General features: G+C 35.1%; 2 protein-coding genes across 12 annotated transcripts in view; one reads left to right on the top strand and one right to left on the bottom strand.

Moving 5' to 3' along the window:
* Positions 1–99: 99 nt before the first annotated feature.
* LOC132198924 (uncharacterized) lies at positions 100–10,310 on the bottom strand. 5 transcript variants are annotated; one of them, XM_059623238.1, is made up of 17 exons: positions 10,224–10,310; positions 9,778–10,021; positions 9,443–9,584; positions 9,209–9,373; positions 8,946–9,120; positions 8,762–8,890; positions 8,070–8,700; positions 7,754–7,997; positions 7,586–7,703; positions 6,267–7,469; positions 5,978–6,186; positions 5,521–5,922; positions 5,269–5,464; positions 4,935–5,216; positions 1,505–1,616; positions 924–1,338; positions 100–873 (listed from the first exon to the last, which is right to left on the bottom strand). In XM_059623238.1, the coding sequence occupies exons 8-17, from the start codon at positions 7,790–7,792 to the stop codon at positions 337–339; spliced, it is 3,513 nt and encodes a 1,170-aa protein (XP_059479221.1). In that variant the 5' UTR covers positions 7,793–7,997; positions 8,070–8,700; positions 8,762–8,890; positions 8,946–9,120; positions 9,209–9,373; positions 9,443–9,584; positions 9,778–10,021; positions 10,224–10,310; the 3' UTR covers positions 100–336. The 5 variants fall into 5 exon arrangements, with proteins under 5 accessions (XP_059479221.1, XP_059479223.1, XP_059479225.1 ...); XM_059623240.1 differs by having other exon boundaries at positions 7,754–8,357; positions 8,478–8,700; XM_059623242.1 differs by having other exon boundaries at positions 7,754–8,700; positions 9,209–9,584.
* A 135-nt stretch (positions 10,311–10,445) lies between these two features.
* LOC132198925 (CUGBP Elav-like family member 4) overlaps positions 10,446–20,833 on the top strand; it is a 394,396-nt gene continuing 384,008 nt past the window's right edge. For 6 of the 7 annotated variants that reach the window (XM_059623255.1, XM_059623249.1, XM_059623254.1 and 3 more), the window contains exon 1: positions 10,447–10,730. The gene's annotated coding sequence lies outside the window, so the exon portion shown is untranslated. Of the gene's footprint in view, positions 10,731–20,833 lie in introns of all 7 variants that reach the window. The other variant, XM_059623253.1, reaches the window with a different exon arrangement.

The following is a 20,833-nucleotide window of genomic DNA, read 5'->3' as shown; positions in this document are numbered from 1 at the left end:
AGATGGGACACTCAATGTTAAATTTCTTTGACAATACTTTATCCGCTAGAGGCGCAGCGATCGAGCTCTCATCCAATCAGAATCAAGGCGTGCTTGTGGATTGTACTTTTGCGGCGGTAAAAATCAACAATAAAAATAATGTGTGGTCTTGCTCAACAAGGTCTTGCTCCAGCGGTCAACGCACAAAACAAATATTATTTATTGGCAGTCATACGCGGAAAAATAAATTAACGGGTTACATTTCGTATGTATGGCCGCATAGCAAGTGTTTTTTAATAGAAATAATAATGATTAAAAATATTCTCTTAATTCCAGACAGGTATCCGTTTGAAAAAATTAAAAGTAAATAATGTAATATTTAGAATACTTCTTTTTACTCCTCAAAGTTTCTTTGGCGTACCAATGCACTGCACATTTAAAAATATATTGAAATAATATTTGAAGAAATTGTTCAGAATGACGTGAACAACCAAACTCACATGAAGCATCATTCAAAACCTTGTCATATATATGTCTGAATACATCTTTTGGCATACTCTGTTTAGTATGGAGCTCTGACTTAATTCTCCTCAGTTTTGAACAAACAAAGTTTGCGAAATTGTCGCTAACGTACAGCAGTTTGGACTGATTATCGCGATACTCTCTAAACATGGTATAGACCTGGCTGGGCAGTGTTTCACTGGATGTCGCAGATTCAATGCACATAGCACAATGCAAAACATTGTCCACCTTTTTCAATGCGACTCCTCCAAAATACGAATCACTTTGGCTCTGCAAGTCAATGAGTTCATCGTCCGCATCTTGAGACTCCTCATCAGATGTACTGTCTTCGCATGGTTCAGGCTCCAAAGGCAAGGTGGGGTTTTGTTGTACCTTATGGAAAGAATTTCATTACTTTTTCATTCTTAATTTTTTAAATGTACCTTTCTAAAAAATGCATCAAAAATATAAGGTGCCAGCTCACGGCAGCTTAATCCATCGTCCTCACAATTTTTCTTTTCATTGTGGAGTTTTAGATACATTAAAAGGTTAAAAAAAGCTCCAACCAAGCAAGCGCAGAAAGTCAAAACTGTGGGGGAATGTCCGCTACCACATTGCTCTCGTATTTCCCCGTTGAAATTCTCTAGAGGGTCCTGCTGAATTCTTCTTGTTAAGAGAAACTCAAACCCTCTTGCACGCATCATCGGAAAAAATAGTTTCATTGATCGAATCAGCCAAACAAGAGAGTGTATGGATGGCGTCCAGACTGTTGTCCCATCTTTTTTTCTGAACTTCCATTTCCCCACAAATAATTCAGCTTTATTCCAAAAATCCCAGTGGGCAGAGGATTCATGCAGCCTAAAAAATTGAAAATTATGATACCTATTATTTAAACCTCTCTGGCTTAATAATAATAATTCCAAGACATTATTTAACTTGGCTCCGATCAATAGCCAAATGCATGAGCTCAGTTGTCAAAGACAAATTCAATCAAATTCGTCTAGAAAATCATGATGATACTAACCGGCCTTTCAAAGGTTTTGCATGCGAATACGAGCTTCCATTAAACGAGTCGACCAAGTTGTCCATGAATTGTATAAATTCTACGGTATGACACGCTTCAGACGGGAGGAGACCTACAAAAATTTTGTTACTAATATATATTCCATGAAAATCATAATACTTGAACACGTAACAGAGGCGGCGTGGTGAATTTTCGCCCCTGGAGAATTAACATTCCGTGCCTTATTATTATTGTTAATAATTTTTTTTTATCGTCGAATGGAAAATATCAGATGCAGAAACGACCAAATTTTACTTTGGAAATTAAAATTAATTGATTATAATCGCCATGGACTCAAATATTCTATTTAAAAGGGAGACATATACATTTCGATTTGATAGCCAGAAACATTAACTCCTCAAAGGGTGAGCCAGGGTTCTAAGGGTGAAGTGTGGGAAAACAATTTGACAAAAAAGTTGGCTAGAAATAGTCGAAATGCATGGTCATAATTATCATATATAATTTTTTTAATTCATATTAGAATAATTTTTTTAAATTACACACACACCAATTTTAATTATTTGTTAAAATAGAATATATTATTTTATAACTTGTATTTTATATATTGAAAACAATTGAAAAGTACTATATACTATTTAATAATTTATTAAAATATCATCAATTTTAATTTCAATTACAAAAAAATTTAAAATTAATTAAAAATTTCAAATAATTGAAGACGAAATAACATTGAATTTTAAATTTACTAATTTTCAGTGTAATTTTTTTATTACCTTTTAAATAAAATTAAAACATACTTTTTTATTGTTATTTAAAATTTTAAAAATTTGATATCTATTTCAATTAAAATAAATTAAATATAATTTCTGAAGTTTCTATCCTCGGAGGTCACTAATAATAATTTTGTATTTGGGTGGATCCAGGAATGATTTGGGTGTGATTGTTGATGAAAAGTTACCTTTTTAACTGAATATTATAAAAACTGAATAATTGGTTTCCCGCAATAGAAATTAATTTTCAACCAGCGATAACTCTATTTCTGTTACAGAAACGACAAAATGTGTAATGACAAAAAAAGTGAATTTTGACATTCTGCATTCAATCAATATCACAGCTCGGCGAAAATTCGTGAAAGGTACAATGCGTTGGCAAGGGTCGTGCGATCTTTACAAAATTTTAGGACCTGAAAGACCATGCAAGGAGATTTTCAAAAATATATAGTTTTACCCAGTCTTACCCCAATATCTATAAATTTACGGGTTCTACGGGACGTTCAAAATTGGGTTTTTGAAAATTTCAAACGGCTGTATCTCGGCTTTCCGTGATCGCACAACAAAAATCCGGGTATGGCTGAATTCCTCTTTTCACTTTCTACAACTTTGCCGTTGAAAGCAAAATCCTAGGTAAAAGGTCAAGGTCACTTCCGATGACCTTGTGTCATTCAAACTGGAATTTGAGCATTAAATGCAAACATTTTTGAAATTCTGAGATAGCCATTCGATTCTTCGTGAAATTTTACATACAATGTGTGAAAATGGCGAAGTAGTTTTTTCTCTTTAAATTTATATTTAAAAAAAAGGATAAAAAACGTGGTTTTTTGGTGCTCGGATCAGCGATTTTTAAGAAAAACTTTAATAACTCGTTTTCTGTGCGTCTGAGGCAAAAAATGATTATGATCAAAATTGATCCCCATTAAAAGTTCTATCTAAATATGTAAAGGTCATTGACCTTTTGAAAACTTGGGTCAAAGGTCACCTTGACCCTTATCCTTCAGTGAAAAGACCCTAATGTGTGATACATGGTTGGAAAAGTCTTATCACTAGGATACCAATGGTCACCATATTTTTGTCTCCGGCTTCATTTTCGACCTAGTTATGATGGTTTTATTGTGAAAAAAGCGCATTTTCTTTCATTATATATTAAATAATCAGCTTACATTGGTGGAAAATAAAGCCAGAGACAAAAATATGGTGACCATTGTTATTTTAGTGATAAAACCTTTCCAACCATGTATCACACATTAGGGTCTTTTCACTGAAGGACAAGGGTCAAGGTGACCTTTGACCCAAGTTTACAAAAGGTCAATGACCTTTGCATATTTAGATAGAACTTTTAATGGGGATCAATTTTGAACATAATCATTTTTTGCCTCAGACGCACAGAAAACGAGCTATTTTCGATTTTCTTAAAAATCGCTGATCCGAGCACCAAAAAACCACGTTTTTTAATCTTTTTATTTTAATATAAATTAGAGAAAAAACCACTTCGCCATTTTCACACATTGTATGTAAAATTTCACGAAGAATTGAATGGCCATCTCAGAATTTCAAAAATGTTTGCATTTGATGCTCAAATTCCAGTTTGAATGAAACAAGGTCATCGGAAGTGACCTTGACCTTTGACCTATGATTTTGCAATCAACAGCAAAGTTGTAGAATTTAATGAGACGAGTTCAACCATACCCGGATGTTGGTTCTCCGACCAAGAGAAGCCGAGATAATTGAAGTTTTTGGTTTTTTCAAAATGTCCCGTAAAATCCGCTATTTTGAAAATATTTTGATAAAAATTTAGGGATGTTCCCTTCAAGTAATGGAGATTTTAGGGATGTTCCCTTCAAGTAATGGAGATTAAGTTGTGAAACTCTCAGATCTCTATCATCAACTTTGGGCGCGGTACGCGGTGTGTGAGAATGCTAAGAACGGAACCGCAAACGAAATTAATTTTCAAACAGCGATAACTCTGTTTCTGTTAGAGATACGCAAAAACATGTAATAATGAAAAAAGTGTTTATATGACCTCACCTATCGAACCATGCAACGCTCATGCAGGTCAATTCACTTAAGGTCATTGACCTCAGTGACCATGAAAATCGATTTTGCAATAATAAAATGATGATGAAATTAAAAATAACATTTTATTTTCAATTAATGAAAGTTAAATGGTATTTTATCCTTGTTAATAAAAAAAAATTAAATAACATTTTTTATAAAATTTTAAATTAAATTAAAATTTGAAAAGATGATAACCTATTAAATTGTGAAGAAAAAAATTCTCTTAAGTGATATGATTTTGATGCATGTAATATATTACAATTAATTATTTAACAGTTATTTACGAAGTATTTTAAGTTATTGTAGTTAGATAAATGATAATTGTGTAAATTATATAAGCTCTTTTTATTTAAAAATAAAAATAATGAAATTAAATATATACTTGATATTAAGTTTATAAAACACATTTTAATTTTTTTACTTTTAATATATGACCATTAAAAGGATTTTTTTTTTGACCTCTTCCTTGTTTTTTAGGTCAGGGAAAAAATCACGACACTGGAAATCAAAATTTTGTGATGCGGGCTCTGCCGGAAAAATCTACCTGTTTCCAAAAACTGAAGATCCACCCTGTGAACTAATCTATATTGTTGACTTACCTTGCGCAATTAACGTATTGAGAGAAGCCGCAACACTGGAGCTGACCAACTGGAATGCCAGTTTCACTTTCATGGCCTGTTTGTCTCTTGCATAAATATGCGCAGCCGTTAGTTTCGGTGCTAATGTTGTTCCGATGAGCTTGCCTTTTAAACTTAAAAGTTCCTCTACGTGCTTAATTTTGGCATATCGTCCAGGTCCAATTTCCAGGTCATACTTTCTGAACATGCTTACTATACATTTTCCTATATGCACGAAATCCGGGCCACAGCAAATTTCTTCCCCTAAATTAAAGTATTTGTTTTATCACTTAATAAAGTTAAAGAAATATTTCACCATCTATTAGAAAATAAGGTTTGTTTGCGCAAGCCTTCAATATTTCCAGGGCCTTTAAATTTGTCGGCGCCTGGTCGCAAGTGCAAAATTTTATTTTTACTCCGAAAGTTTTCAACCTCCTAATATTTTTTTCAATCAAATTTGCTAAGACTGATGAAGGCGTGGTTCCTGTAGAAAAATAGTAAGAGACTGGGAACTGAAATTTAGAACCACAATGAAAAACAATATAAATAAAAAGAAAAATTAACCAACCTTGACCTTCTTGTTTCTGAGCAGAACAACGAAAAAAATAAGTGCGTGATCCGCCAATTCTTTGGTGGTCTCCTCTCCTGGCCCATAATCGCTAAATCCTTGAAATTTTTTCCACTTTGAGGACCACATCAAAAACTCATCAATGGATAATTCATCCCACAAGAGAACTGCGTAACAGTCCCTTTCATCCTCTAAATCTGATGTAAAATCTCCAACACCCTCCAATATAGGCTCAATTATTCCTGGTTCGATGCTTAGCCCTTGCGTGAAACGAAGAAGAGTTTTTTTTGATGGAAGAATGAACATGTCACTGACAGCCGCTCTTGCTCTTCGTCCCCCTTTCTGAAGACCCATGGTGAGTATAAGGTCTTGTCGATCATATCTTCGACCTTGTGGCTTCACCTATTGAGATTAAGTTATTATTTCATTAAAACATCATTATTATATGAAATCTTACTTTCTGAAGCTTGATTTGTCGATCAATAAAATCGACGCATTTTGTAGGCAGGTGTTTTCGTAAATAGAGTATGGCAGCTTCCTTCGAAGCAGGGTTGGTGGCTTTTCTTTTAAGCCTCATCTTTTTCAACCTCTTGACCTCTTTGTTCTTCTTCTTTGCAAATGCAATCAAACTCTTTCTGTCAAGCTTTTCAAATAGTGTTTTCTTGGCTGGAAAAAGAAAAGATAATATTTAATAAAGCGTATGGTCCTCCGTAATTTTTTTTTTTTTTAATATCTTTTTATGTTACATGGATTTGCTGGTAGTTGTTTTTGACGTGGAGGTTGCTGTTCTTGTGCATGACGTGGTGGTGATGGTGATTCTTGTTGAGGTGATGCTACTTGTGGTTGTTGAGGCGGTGATAGAGGCGGTTGTGTTGGAGTTTGCTCGTTCTCAGATGCTGCTACCTGTTGTTCATGTGGTGGCTGTGGTTGCTGCAGGGTAGCGGTTACTTGCGGCAAAGTCCGAGGTGGGTACGCATGTCCGGATCGTGGTGGAGGTGGTAGTATTTGTCGTACTTGTGGCTGTTGAGGTGGTGTTGGACGAGGTTGTTCTTGTGGTGGTGTCGTAGGTGTATCGTTCTCGAATGGCGGTGCTACCTGTTGTTCATGCGGTGGCTGTGGTTGCTGCAGGGTAGCGGTTACTTGCGGCAAAGTCCGAGGTGGGCACGCATGTCCGGATCGTGGTGGAGGTGGTAGTATTTGTCGTACTTGTGGCTGTTGAGGTGGTGTTGGACGAGGTTGTTCTTGTGGTGGTGTCGTAGGTGTATCGTTCTCGGATGGCGGTGCTACCTGTTGTTCATGCGGTGGCTGTGGTTGCTGCAGAGTAGTGGTTACTTGCGGCAAAGTCTGAGGTGGGTACGTAGGTGGTGGAGGTGGTAGTTCTTGTTGAGATGGTGTTTGTTGATGCTGCGGTAATGATTGTCTATGTTGTTCGTCTGTTGGTTTCCGACCAAAAGGCTTCGACCGATTTAAAGGCAGATGAGGCAAAACATATTGTTTCACCACTTCTGCCTTGAGATTCTTCTTGGACGAAGGGCACCCTTGAAGCAGATTGTATGCTGTAGATCCACCAAAGCTGGAACTATTCAGTCTCTGAATTTTTTTTCTTGGTTTGTATGGAGACCCTGGAGAAGTTGCAGGCTCCAGCTCAGAGTTATCATTCAAAAATCGATAATTGTCTGCTTGCGAAGAAATTTGCAGCTTTCTTGTTCTTGGGCCTCTGGCTGGCAGATAGGGTGATGAAGGCGTTTCTTGCTGAAATTGTGGTGAAGCCTGACAGTTTTCTCCTATCAGACCACAGCTGGAATCCGAGTTCAATGGGCGAAGTGGTGTACGAGGAGAACTTCTAACTGGTAGCCTTGGTGATGAAGATGGTGTCCATGACTGCAGCATCTGAGGCGAAAGGTTTTGATTCTCGACGGTTCGAGGGTTGTTCATTGGTGTTCTATTACCTACATTGAAAATAAAATTAATTATTGTACGAAGCTTCAAAATAATCATAACAAATCATGTAAGATCATATTTCTTAATGCTTTATTAGCTTTCTGTGCATAATTATTTTTCTTACATGATGATTGAAAGTGTTCAAAAGAAGTATCAGAATCAGAAGTGGTTCTCTCATAAAATAATATGTAACCTGTGTCACTTTTCTGGCTGTCACCATCCAGTACAGTGAAGGAGGACACCTGCAGGGAAATGTACTGATAAAATTGTAAGATATGTGAATTTCGCTTACTTTCGAATCGTTGTAAATATTGATCGTACCATCTTGCATTAGACTTTGACAAATATAGTGTCCTTTGCTCAAATCACCTTCATGATGGATGATGGCTTTGCAAAAAAATGACACCTCCTCAGTTCCATTTTTTTTTATAATTTGGCCATCTTTTAACGCAAAGATACTCTGCTTCAACGTCAAACCATAGTCCAAGACAATTTCACCAGAGTCTTTCAAAAGCTGGTTGGCCTGGTTGCTGAACCTAAATTTTTATTATTGAAGTTGAATAGAGAATAATTTAGTATGAATATAATATCACTTATTCAATCCATACCAGATCCCGTATTAATTAATTCTTTGAAATGAACACACCACCTGATGAGGCACATCAACACAAAACCACAGACATCACTTTTTCAACACCACCAATAACATTCCTTCACCCATGTACCTACAAAATGAAATCACAAAGTAAAATGTTCTTTTTTTAACTCTAAAACTTCCCTGATAACAAATAAAAATAACGCTTGCAAAAAAAACAAGACGAGTTGAAAAAATAAAAGTTATGTTCTTCTCAGTTTTGTTAGTCACATAATGGGTCTGCACATTTTCATTTGGATTGCTGGAAACAGAAACAAAATTAATTACAGAGTAAATAATAATAAATTGAAAAAATAATAAAAAACATAAATTAAATAAATCCCCGTTACACAACGCTCATCAAAATTTGAATCAAAATCACCTTTTCAGTTGAATTACCAAAACTTTTGGAAGCTCCTGAAAATAAATTATTTCCTTTTGTGGAGTTCCTCTGTGGCAATGTGAGCAATACGGCTCATGAACGCAGCTATCGTCACTGTTCATGTAAATACGCAGAGCTTCCTTCAAATCAGATGCCATGGGTAGGCAAAGGTCGTACATGGGCTGACTTAAATACCGGGTTTTGCCGCACACTAAACATTGACCTGCATATTGTTTTGGAGGATATTGATGCAATGTAATTCTAAATATATATTTTAATCTTACGCTCAAAAACTTCTTTGCCCTCGAAAACTTCACTCACTCCCTTCTTATCCAACGACTCAATCTTTTCGAGTAACATTCTGTGCAATTCCATGGAGTCCTGCTGTAAACCTTCGTCAAAATCTTTTGTGCCTATAAGAATAATAGTCTAATCCAATAAGGTTCAAATGTTACTTTTTTAACTTACTCCAAATTTGTGTAAGCAAGTCCAAGGGTGTGAAAGGCTCAGCACAAGTTTTTGTTACCTCACGACCAACTTCTTTCAGCAAGCAAATAATGCAACTTTTAGACTTCAAGAGTTGGCAACTTTCTTCTTTGTGATTATTAAGCAGCATCCAAATCCAGCTGCATGCAAACCAAGCCTAAAACAAATAACCATGGAAATAATAGCAGCCAATTGTAGCCTCTGTGAAATACATTGACAAAGTACTTCTTATTTTTTTTATATACCTGGCAAAGTGAATTTATATAGCATGAGTTCCCCATATTCACCAATCCTCGCAATGGACCGTCAACAGCATCAAATGTTTTTCGTATTGAACAATCCAAAGACTCCCCAATTGGATTGACATCTTCCACATCTGGATCTAGATTTCTCGTCGGTAAAGCTGGCATCTGATAGTATTACACATTATTTTCATAAAACTTCAATGCATAGCAATCTCTTATACTCAAGTTTCTTACCCATGGCTTAGGTACTGCATCTTTGATCAGTTTACCATTTCCGTAAAAAAATTTTATGTCAAAGTGTTTGACACAACATCGAATATCTGTTCGCTCATCATCAGCAGGCAAGCCCATGTTTATCAACCATTGTCTTCTACGCCTATAAAAATTGCTCTTATTAGTATGTAATTTTGAATTGAAGGAAAATTGCAAACTCACTAAATTAATAAAATCTGAATAAAATCATAAATACGGACACACATTATATGGATACAATAATAGTTATAAAAAATATATCGAATTCTTAGTATTAATAATATTCAAAAATTAATTTTTGTAATAATGTTACTCACTCAGCATTATTTATACTTGAAGCCTTTGGAGCACATTTAAGATCAATTCCATTTAATGAAGTGCTATCACAATCAATGTAATGGCACTTCCTAACTTGAACGTTTAGATGAGATCTTCCCGTCTTATTAACTGTTTCAACTTCCACCGATGGCATTTTTCTTTTCCCTTCATCATCATTCTTGGATACAGCCAAAATCATCCCTGGTACAATTTGAAATCAATTGGGTGAGACTTTTCGGTATTCTGCAAATGAATCAATAAATAATAAAAAGTATGTAATTCAATTCTGTCGAGAGTGCCGAGCCGAGTAGCTGCGACTAAAAACAATTATGCAATATTTATGTACATTTCTACATTTAAAAAAAGCCAATTAGAGCTGAAAAACAATAAATCATTAATGATTTATATTTTAATTCCACTCCAAAGTAATTCTATTTTAACTTACGAACAGTCTGAGAATTTAGCTTGTTAGAACTTGATAAATAACAAATCAATCAAAACAATCCCATGAGGTATTATTTTATGTACTTTCAATCGTTTTCCGCCTTCTAGCGCCATCTATTGGAAAACGAAATAATGATAACAACCAATGAAACGGTCACGTGACCAGCCAGTTCACAAGTATGAACAGTGGTACAAACCTGCGCATAGGAGTGAACAGGCCGTGCGTTCCAGTTAGTTGGTGGCCGGCTCTGGTGGCTTTACTACTCCAGCTCGTCCGCACGCTCGTCTCCCTTCAGCCGCCGCCGACGACGATGCGCGCCGCCGACAGGTGATCTTCAGCCAGCTCTTCTATCTATTCCTTCTGCGCCGACGACTCCGGTCCAGTGACAGACAAACAGTACCACATTCTTTGTGCAGTGCGACCGATTGACACACGTACGACTGTCCTCACTCCCGAGAGACACGCACGGGCACGACTCCAGCAGCACCGCCGGACACATTCTTCAAGGTAGGACAGACACACACGTGGTTGTGCTTCGAACGGTTCCGAAATTGAATCGATCGCGGACGGTTTTCACGAGATTCAACCGAAATTTAAATTTTGAGGGGTAAAAATTGGGATTTAATTAGTTTGAAGAAATTTTCACTCGAGGAGGTGATCGTGGAAGTAAAAGATTCAAATTTGATGGATTCAATGGAATGTTTGGAATGTCAAAAATAACTGGAAGTTTCATAGAAAGGAAATAATGTGATCAAAGTTTTGTTAAAAAATTCCATTTATGCAAAAGAAAATTTCTAGTTGAGAATTATTTAATGGAAGAAATTTTTATTAATCATAATTTACATAATAAGTAAACATTTTTTTTTTAAATTCTTTGAAATATTATTTTTTTTTATAAATAACTGTATTTTAATAGTTTTATTTTTTTTTATTTTTTACAAACAGTTTTATACTTAAACTATTGTTGTTAAGAAGTTTGAATGATTTAAAATTTTTGATGTTAAATTCTATACTATTAATATTAATTCAGCATTCAAAAACAATTAGTAATCAAGTAATATAAATATTCATTTGTCATTTTATTTTGTGATGTTCTAATTAAATGTGCATCTTATTTTATACAATTTGAATAATTTCACTGCAATCTCTTACTGGAATTTTGAAATTAAATATAATATTATCCCCTCATGAAAGATTTCTTCTTCACTAAATTACAGTTTTCTATTCTAACGAAATAGTAAAAATAATTTTTCTTTTCAACTTATAATAGTTTTTTATCAAAGTAATATTAGCCAGAAATTATCTTAATATATATTTTTCAAACGCACATTGAAGATCAGTTTTGGGTTTTAAAGTTTTTGTATTCCGTCTTGCATACGAAGGTCAGTTTGGGAATTTTCGTTGTTCCACTCGGTTTGCTCCTCGCTTGGCTGGCACACGCGAATTGACGAGAGAAAAAAGGCGCTGCTGCGGCCGCGACCTAGAGCAACAATCTCCTGCTCTCATAATCCTGACGTCACGCATATAAAAACACGATTACCGCCGCGCGCACAGATTTTTCTCTCTTTCTCGTCTAGACTCTCGCTCAGGGCAGGTGTGCGTTCAACTCTTAGGTCGTAAAAATAGACCCTAGAAAAATTGGATTGGATGTGTGCGTTGTTGCGCTGGGATCAATAGTTCTTGATACAGGCTCGTGTGCATTTTACTCCTTAGAACGTTACGAAAATGCATTTTCTGCACGAATCAAGTGATCATTGTGACAATTATTTTTAAAATCGAATGAAACCGACTTTTTCATCAATGTTGTTCTAAAGCGGTTAAGAAAGAACAAAATGACAGACTTTTCCAAGTTTTTTAAGTAAAAAGAAGGTTTTTCCAGATTGTTCCAGACTTTGAAACAAAATTTCCACGAAAATTCGTAGGAAAAATATTTTGAAAATTGAGAAAAACTTCATAAAATTTAAAAAATTATTTTCATACAAATTTTAACCATTTGTGTTTATCTTTTCTTTTGTAATAATAAAAAAGGAATAGAATATCGATGAATGAAAAATATAATATTGAAATTAGCAGGAAAAAAATATTCTTCAGCTATTGCAAAAATTATCATTATTATAAGGATTACGGTTTTAAAACAAAATAACAATTTTATTTCCAAACATCAAACAAAAACACTCAGTTAATTTAATTTCTTGTAATGTCTACAAAATATCTGAAATAAGATAAAAAAAACTCAATTGTTCCAGTTATCCTTTCTAAAAAGTATCATAGAAGTTCTGCTTAATTGTTAGTTAAGTTCAGAATTAGGAAAATTTGAGTGACAAAATATTGCTTAAGCTTCTAAAAGCGCAGATTTTTTAATAAAAAAAAAATTGTTAAAATCTTAATTTTGATTATGTTGCACAATAAAAAAGCGACTAAAAATAGCAAACCTTTTTACCCCTAAAAACCGATTAAGATGGGGTAACAAGTATAGAAGAGAGAAATCGAATTGAAAAATGGCCTGTGAAGAAAAATGCAGCAGTTCGTTAGTGGCGAAACATAAACATGCACTTGATGCCGGGTTAGTTGGTGCTGAGATCGATCGGTTCGCGCCCTTCTCTGTCTCCGCAGATGTGTGATTGATGCAAAAAGCAGCACCCTCTCTCCACTTTGGTGCCGATTGCACCCGCCGCTCGCTCTCTCGCTCCCCACGGGCACCGAACATACATTCCGATAATTACGTATCCAGCGAATGCGACTCGAAAATGGAAAAGTGACTCTTGCAGAGACAATCGAAGGCAACGTTTTGCACGTTCATGCCGTGGGAAGAATATTCCGATTATCGAGCTCTATTTTTCGCATGTTAGATTCCAAAATCTTCAAAAGACGTAAATTTATATAAAATTTGAAGCTTCAGATTTTCTCATTATCTGGATTAAATTGGTGTTTTTGAGTGAATTTAAATAAATCGGGCATTTGTTCCATAATTAATGAAGTCAGATTTTTGCACAACAGTGGCTATCGATCGGATGCAAAACACAGATTTCAGGCAGGAAAGTAGATCTGTGTCAAGACCATTAGGATGTTCAACTCGAGACTAATGTGAAGCCCATTTTTATTACAATTTCTGATATTTAGTCCGTAATGGATTATTGTATTTTGCAATTGTGTTGCTAATGCCCTTAATTTCCACCTAAAACTGAAATGAAAAAACAATAAATTTAATTTTGTTAAACAATAAAAACTCACAAAAAACCTTTGAGGAAAAGCCGAATTTAAATTCAAATCACCATGAATAAATTTAACTTTAATTTTAATTCTAATCTGAAATTACGATGCCTTTCTTTTTTCTGGGTTGATCAAATTTTTACATAATAATAATTCATAATTGTAAAAAGTTTTGCCATGTAATATTAACATTTCCAAACTTAATAGAACAATTTACTTGCGATTATTTTTATACAGCACCTTATTTTTTCATTCTTACTTAACCATTTCATCAAAAACAATTCTCCTTTTGCATGATTTTGATTTTTGTGTAATTTCACAACCTGCTGTTCACAATTTTGAAATCAATTAAAATAATAACAATATTATATAAAAATTCTTGATACCAACGCAGATGTCATTTTTAATCTAAAAAAATTGTCTTAATCATGAAGGATATAAAAAAAATTGATTTCTTGATTTAATAGTTTACAATATTTGTATAAATTTCATTTTTAGTTGTAGTGCTGGAATATTTTCTATTATTATAATTATTAAAATTAATCTATATCCATTCATTAAATAATCCAATAATGCTTATGAAATGGCAAAGGTCAAATGTTCCTCATTCCACATTCATACAAAAAAAAAAAAATGAAATCGACCTCCTACGCAATCGTCACCGCATAAAAACTCGGCGATTGCGAAAACTGCGGCGCGCACACGACAGGCTGTAAAAAATGGCAAATCCGGCGGCGAATGCATGTGTAACGACTCTGATTTTTTTTTTTTTTTTTTGAGCACGTGACGACGAGTGAGTGGTGGAGGGCGGCGGGAGGGCGCGCGGGCGGATCAATTTCGGGGCGTAATGAGCAAAACACGGTGCAGAGCAAAAGCGAGCGGCGGGCAGATTTTTCGAGTCTTGCTTGCACTGCACACGAGAGAGCGCGCGTCCCTCCTGGCAGCACACGGACGAAGCTCTGCTTTTCCATCACGACGACTCGCCCGCGAGAGAGGAGCAGAGCGAGAGGGAAGCTCACGTTCCAGATTAAAGGAGAACGATCAAACCACTTTCACTGCCGGCTCGGCCGCCCCAGCGCCGCGCCGATCGGCAAATCCAACTTTGCACGTAAAAAAAGGGAGCTTCCGGCTGAAATAAGAATTTCTCAGGTAGAAATCCATACCCAAGCCTGGAAGGTTTTCTTCAGGAAAGAATCTACTTGAATGATCTTGAAACAAATATAATTTATAAAATCTGAGAAATTTTTATAAAAAATGTTAGAAATCATTCTAAACCGGTTACTGAATTCAAAGGAATTTTTTATGATTTGAAAATTTATTTGGAAATCTCAGTCTTACAGTACAAAAGACATCAATAAACTTATTATTTTCTTTCTTGCTACAGCAATCCAAATTACAATTAATCTTTATTCATTGTCAGACTTATTATTAAGTAAAATCGATCTGATAATGCTCAAATCAGGAATAGCATCACAAGTTCAAATTTTTTTGAAGGCTGTAAAAATTAATAACATAATAACTATAAAATCTATCCTGTACAGAATTATGTCCACCATATCATATTTCTCTGATTTAATTCAGAATAAAAATCAAAATATTAAGGAATCCTTAAAATTTGGCGTTCGAAAAAGTCATCAATCAAACTTTCTTTTGAACTCTGATGTCAGAAGCTGAGTTTTTCAGCATAAGCGTTACGTCCAAAACAGCATATTAACTTATTCCGTTCCTAACAGATATGATTCGTCAAAAACATTTGTCCATACTCATTAAAATCCGGAAAATTTGGGAAAATTTGATGTCTATTAAAAAGTCATAAATAGACAGAAAATCGTCTTGGCATCCCCTTTTAAAATTTGCATAAAAAATTTATGTTCATTGAATGAGTACTGAACACATTTGATCTTTTATATATAATTAAAAAAGCGCAATTAATGTACAAAATTATTGTTTTTTTTAGTTAAGTTTGAACCTGTTAGTTTTAAGATTTTATTTTTTTTATTAATATGTGATTTTTTTTTCAATTTTACTGATTTTTTTTTGTCATTTACTTGCTCTTGAAATAGGATCGCTGACCCTGACTGGAAGTGCTGTTTTTTTTTTTAATAAAAATAATTTTCGTATCGAGGAAAAGTCTAATCTCTGCATATCCATGATCATCTCCAGTGTCAATTTCTTCAAACAAAAGTTTTTTTTAGTTTTATTTTGAAGAATACAAAATTTCCATTTTACTGATTAATTGAAAATCAGGTCCACGTCGGCCTTGAATAAATCATCCCCCGTTGCCTTGTTTTCCCGAGTTATAGCCTAGGATGAATATCGATTGATTTTTATTTCTGCGCTCGTCAGCACCAACTCTTGCATCTCGCGCAACAGCCGAGCGAAATTCCACGTCGGCCGCGCGACGAATGCAAAAGTGATTAGCGCCCTGTTGCAAATCACAGCTGCCGGAACAATTCGATGCTAACTACTCTTCTTCCGCAAATCCCGGCCCGAAGAGACACACCACACACAATTCAGTTCAGGTGCCGCGCGCAATAAAACGGCCATTACGGCGCGCCGAATTAATTTCGCTCTCTCGGAATAAACATTAAATTGCGCTTTATCCGCGTAATGGATGTGGCGCCGTTTGCAATTTATTCCTATAGGTAAAGTGATTATTGTTATATTTCTGGCCGTTAAGCCTGCGCTCGAATTGACCCGCTCGGGCTTAAATCGCACTAATATACACACGGCCGAGGCGGCGCATAATAATTTATCTGACCGCACACCTACACAAATTCGTTTGTTTGCAGCGCAAACGCTCGTAAAACACACACGACTTTGGTCAAGATATCGCCCGGGGCGGCCAGTGTTTCGCCAACGTCTGCACTCTCCAAGGGATTTCATTCCGTTCCACCCCCAAAGGGACCTTGGATTTGGGTTGACAAAATGAGAATAAATTAGATTCAGTCTCATTATAATTGTGTAATCTATATTCATTAAAATTTAGTGTAGTGTTTGTAGAAAAGATGACAAATTTCATTTGTCGTGACCTGCCATCTGGTTAATTTTTGTTTTTAATATTTTAATTCCTGACAAAGCCTTAGCAAATGGCATTGGCAGATAAAATGAAAATTGAGCGGTGATACTTGTAAAATGTTAATACTTACAAAAATTTTATAATAAATAATTATTTAAAAGGCTAAATTAAAATAAATTTATTGCTTTTTTTATGTTAAATGGTATATTTTAGCATTTATTATTAAATTTTTGTATTTAAATTATCAAGATATAATTGAGCTCATATAATATTTTACAGATTCTTATATTATGTAAAAGTGCTATTTTATTTCTTGTAATTATTACGTATTTATTGTCTCAACCGACAAATAGGATCATTAGCAGATGTGGATAAATTTGGTTGCATATGTGTTTCTTGGAAGTCATCTTTATTTTTAATTTCAAATGGCATATTTTTCAGTATTTATAATTATAAATTGAAACAGGAGATGCAAGTCTAGGCTGGGCTGAGCTAATTAAGCCTGCCTTTAAGTAAGCCTGGGCCAGGTTATCCTTTTTGGATCGTCTTCATTGTATTTAAATTTTAATTCATTCTAAAAAAATCCTAATTTTATAAACATTTGATTGAAGAAATTGGCACTCGAGGAGACGATCATGGAAGTGAAGAAAACATTTTTAATGAAACGCTAATACGCAATTTCAAAATAGAATAAAATCTGGAATTCACGTGCTTAACCGTTTAACATGAAAGTCTAAAAATGACTCAACCATTCAACGAAACTGCAAATTCAAAAGATTCCCGAGAACAAGGGCGCAAATTTGGCCCGACGGGGTGCAAAGTCCTGAGCAAATCTCAGCCCGTGTCGTTTGCTCTGCGATTTCAAAAGTTAATCGGGCTGAAAAATCGGGGTCAGCAGCCAGTTAGTTGCGAGGCTGACGATAAGACGGAGCGCGGCGACTTTATTAAGCGAATAAGGCAAATTTTCCGCCGCTTCGACTTTTACAACCCTTTTTACTCGCGTGCAGGGATCTCTCTGCTACTCACGCCCACCAGTTCGCATTATGCAAAGTGCAGAAGCAGCAGTGCATCTCGGTGCACTACAACACACGACACGGTCTTTTTTCAACCCGCGACACAGCCAGAGCAGTGTGTGCGCTGTTATCTTTTAATTATTTCGCGCTCATTAGCATTGAGAGAGATGCAAAACGCGCGCTCTCTCTCTCTCTCTAGCGTCGGAATAATTAAGCCCGCCTGCGCCACGGTTGCTGCCGAGGGTGATAAAAATAATAAGCACCTCGAACGAAAATTAGATCACTTGATGCAAAATGCTCCTTTTGCAAGCACCAAGACGGTGTGAGAGGAGAAAAATCGCAATGAAAAATACAAAGATTGAGAAACGAAATAAAACTTTACTTGTCAAAGTTGCTTTTTCCGTGAAGAGTTTAATAGTTTAATAAAGTCAATTTTAAAACATTTGAGAGCAAAAGTTTTTGCTGAAATTCATATTTTTGTTTCACTTTTTCTAGAATTTCCATATCAAACTATAAGAATTAAACATTCAAAGGTGCAAAATTCTAATTATTTTTTTTTCTAAACAATTGAATAAAAAATTTGAATTTTTTGAACTGGGTAATTCATTTATGGTTAGTCGAAATTATTCAAAGTGAGCATCAGCGCGGTTGAACTCTTGACCCGTGACATTTACCGCCCCATCCCGCTCTCATGTCCTCTCTCTTTCTCGCTCTGTCGTGGAAACAATCGGCTCAAAAAGCGCGCGTCCGCTCTCACTGACAATTATTTTCGCCTCTTTTCCTCCTTTCACCCAAAATCAAAGCTTGGAAAATACCAACGCACGGTCTGCATTCTGTGACAAAAAAAAACCGAAAGTTTTCCATTGTGCGGGCATTTTTAGTTGGGTAAATTTCAACAAAATTACAGTATAAAAGTTCCCAATGCCATATAGTTGATAATTATAGATAATAATATTCATATTTATCAACCCTTCCGGGTACAAGATCTTTATTTCGGAGGAGTTAATTGCGGTTACAAAATATGGAAAATATGATCGTTTAGAAGGTGTAAATATTAAATATACTAAAATTTATCAATTTTTCTAACATTTATTTATTCATGCGTGGTAATTAATAATAAATTTAAGTTATAAAATGTCAAAATTTATTCAATTTTTATTTAATTAAATAAATGCAATAAATATTAATAATAAAATTAATAATACTTAAATAAAGTGAATAAGTAAAAATAACCAAGTATATATTGTTTTTAACGTTTTTAATAACAAATTAATTCTATATCAAATTATTATTTATAAATTTTTTTGTTAAAATAAATTTTATTTATAAAAATGATAAAATTTAAAAAAATATTTTATACAGTAAAATTAAGGAAGTATCAACAATTATTTTTTTAACTCTGATTAAATTTATTATTTTAATAATTTTATTTGCAAATGTTAACCTTAAAGTAACCTACACGAGAATTGGAGTTAAAAAAGCCGCAAAATTGCAGGGGCTGATGTTGTGTTCAGTTTATTATTTGCTGTAATTGGTCGTGTGTGCAGCGCTCGGCGGCTCTCAAATTTCAATTGCACGGCAAACAATTTGCGATTCCCTTTGCGGAGTGTTCACTTTTTTGCCCTCCGCACACACGTACATAAACACACACACACACTCATTAACGAAATGTAAACAAAACCCGGGCACTCGTCGTCGTGACATTTTTTTGAAAGAGCCTCTTTCCCTCTCTCTCTGCTCCGCGTTTTTTTTTTCATGCGAAGCCCCGCTAGCTGGAAATCCTTCCCGTGCATGCATGTTTTGTCTCTCTAGAATGCATGCGTGCGGGGATTTGCTCGGCAGAAGCCTCTCTAATAAGTCGCTCTCTTTAAACAAAAGGTCACGCCGGACAACCTGCAACGACAAAACACACCACACCAGCAGTTTCCTTTAAACCCGCCGTGGAAAACTCTCTTTGTGTTAATTCTATGCTTTTCAGCTAGTTGGATCTCTCGTTTTTTTCCTGCGCATTTAATGGAAAATTATAATCTCCATTACTATTGTGTAATTATCATCCGAGCAACCAACATTCATACTCACACATACACACACGCTCTCCCGCCGTATAATGCGAATATTCTGTATCCCATTAGCGCGGAGTATATTTTGCAGCCACGCGCGGAAATATAATTACACCGGCGAGAGAAAAAGAGAGACAGTGTCGGTTAACGGGCTAATTACGCGAAAATGAGCGGACCGGATGCGAATTTTTTATTATATAATGCATAAAATTCTCATGGCATTTCGTTTCGCCTGAAAAGTGAAACGATGTTGGGCAGTAAAATTCCAACACCACACAATTTTACAAAGCCTGCAGTTTACAAATTAAAAACAAGTTTTGCAAATTCTAGCTAAAAATTAGTAATTTTTTTTATTTTAGGGTCAGGCCAAGACAAGGTCTTGCCGGCCCTTTTTAATGGCGCAGAAGGTGCCACTCAATTTTGTCTTTTTTTAATTTTATTGTGTTTTTGGGTTTGTCTTTATTGAAATCAAGCATCATTTATTATCACTGGCATAAACTTACAATTAGTTTAGCGGCGACTTGATGATGCTGAAAAAGACAAACTGAAAAGAAAAAGATTAGGAATTAGAAGCATGGGAAGTGGGATCTGGTTAAGATTGATTGATTTTGATCGGTCTTGCTCTAAAACCCGCTAAAATCAGTTAAAATCTTAAGCTTTTATTTGGAGATGTGATTTTACTTTGATTAGGTTTTGATTTGGACTTATTTCTAGGTTTAGCTAATGCTTTTTTATCTTAAAATCGAGAATTTTGACAAATATAGAATTGAAATTTCACCAAAATATCTCAAACATAACAACTTTATTATACTGTAATATCAAAAATTTCAAGTATTTATATATTATGTACTTTTTTGGTTTTTATTAACAAATAACTAAAAATACATTTATTTTCTAACCATGTTTCTGATTTGACTCAAAGTTAATATTTAATGTACCAATAAATTAAATAAAATTTTCTTGAACTCGACTTCTTTTATGAGATTTTTTTAAAAAAAAAATATATCATTTCCATCTGAAACAAAAAGCACCGAGTGGGCAAACAAATTCGAGTCTGTTTTAAAGGGCGGTTGACCCCAGATAAAGCGCCTTGGCCAAAGCGCTGCGTTCTCTCGCCCGAAAGCGGCGCTAATCTGCCGCGTGTTATCAGAGATGCGCCTGATAAGCCCTTGAGCCGGCACGGGCACGACAGGTGGAAAAAAGCTGCCGCTTTTCGGAACGTAATATTCTACTGCAGTGCACCAAATTATTAGCATCATCTTTCTCGTCTGCTTCTCTGTGTACTCTGCTCTGGCTGCTCTCGCTCGC

This window comes from Neocloeon triangulifer, unplaced genomic scaffold, assembly GCF_031216515.1.
Source record: "Neocloeon triangulifer isolate White Clay Creek 2 clone unplaced genomic scaffold, ASM3121651v1 ptg000013l, whole genome shotgun sequence".
NCBI classification, from domain to species: Eukaryota; Metazoa; Arthropoda; class Insecta; order Ephemeroptera; family Baetidae; genus Neocloeon; species Neocloeon triangulifer.
Note: the sequence above shows the minus strand (reverse complement) of the source record. Positions and strands in the feature narration are given on the sequence as shown.

Excerpts from the sequence above, each read along its gene's own strand:
- LOC132198924 (XM_059623242.1), bottom strand. The coding sequence starts at position 7,792 with ATGCAAGATGGTACGATCAATATTTACAACGATTCGAAA. Across the intron at positions 5,923-5,977 it reads GACAAATCAAGCTTCAGAAA|GTGAAGCCACAAGGTCGAAG; the intron begins GTAAGATTTCAT and ends TAATCTCAATAG. Across the intron at positions 5,465-5,520 it reads TCAGAAACAAGAAGGTCAAG|TTCCCAGTCTCTTACTATTT; the intron begins GTTGGTTAATTT and ends TCTAAATTTCAG.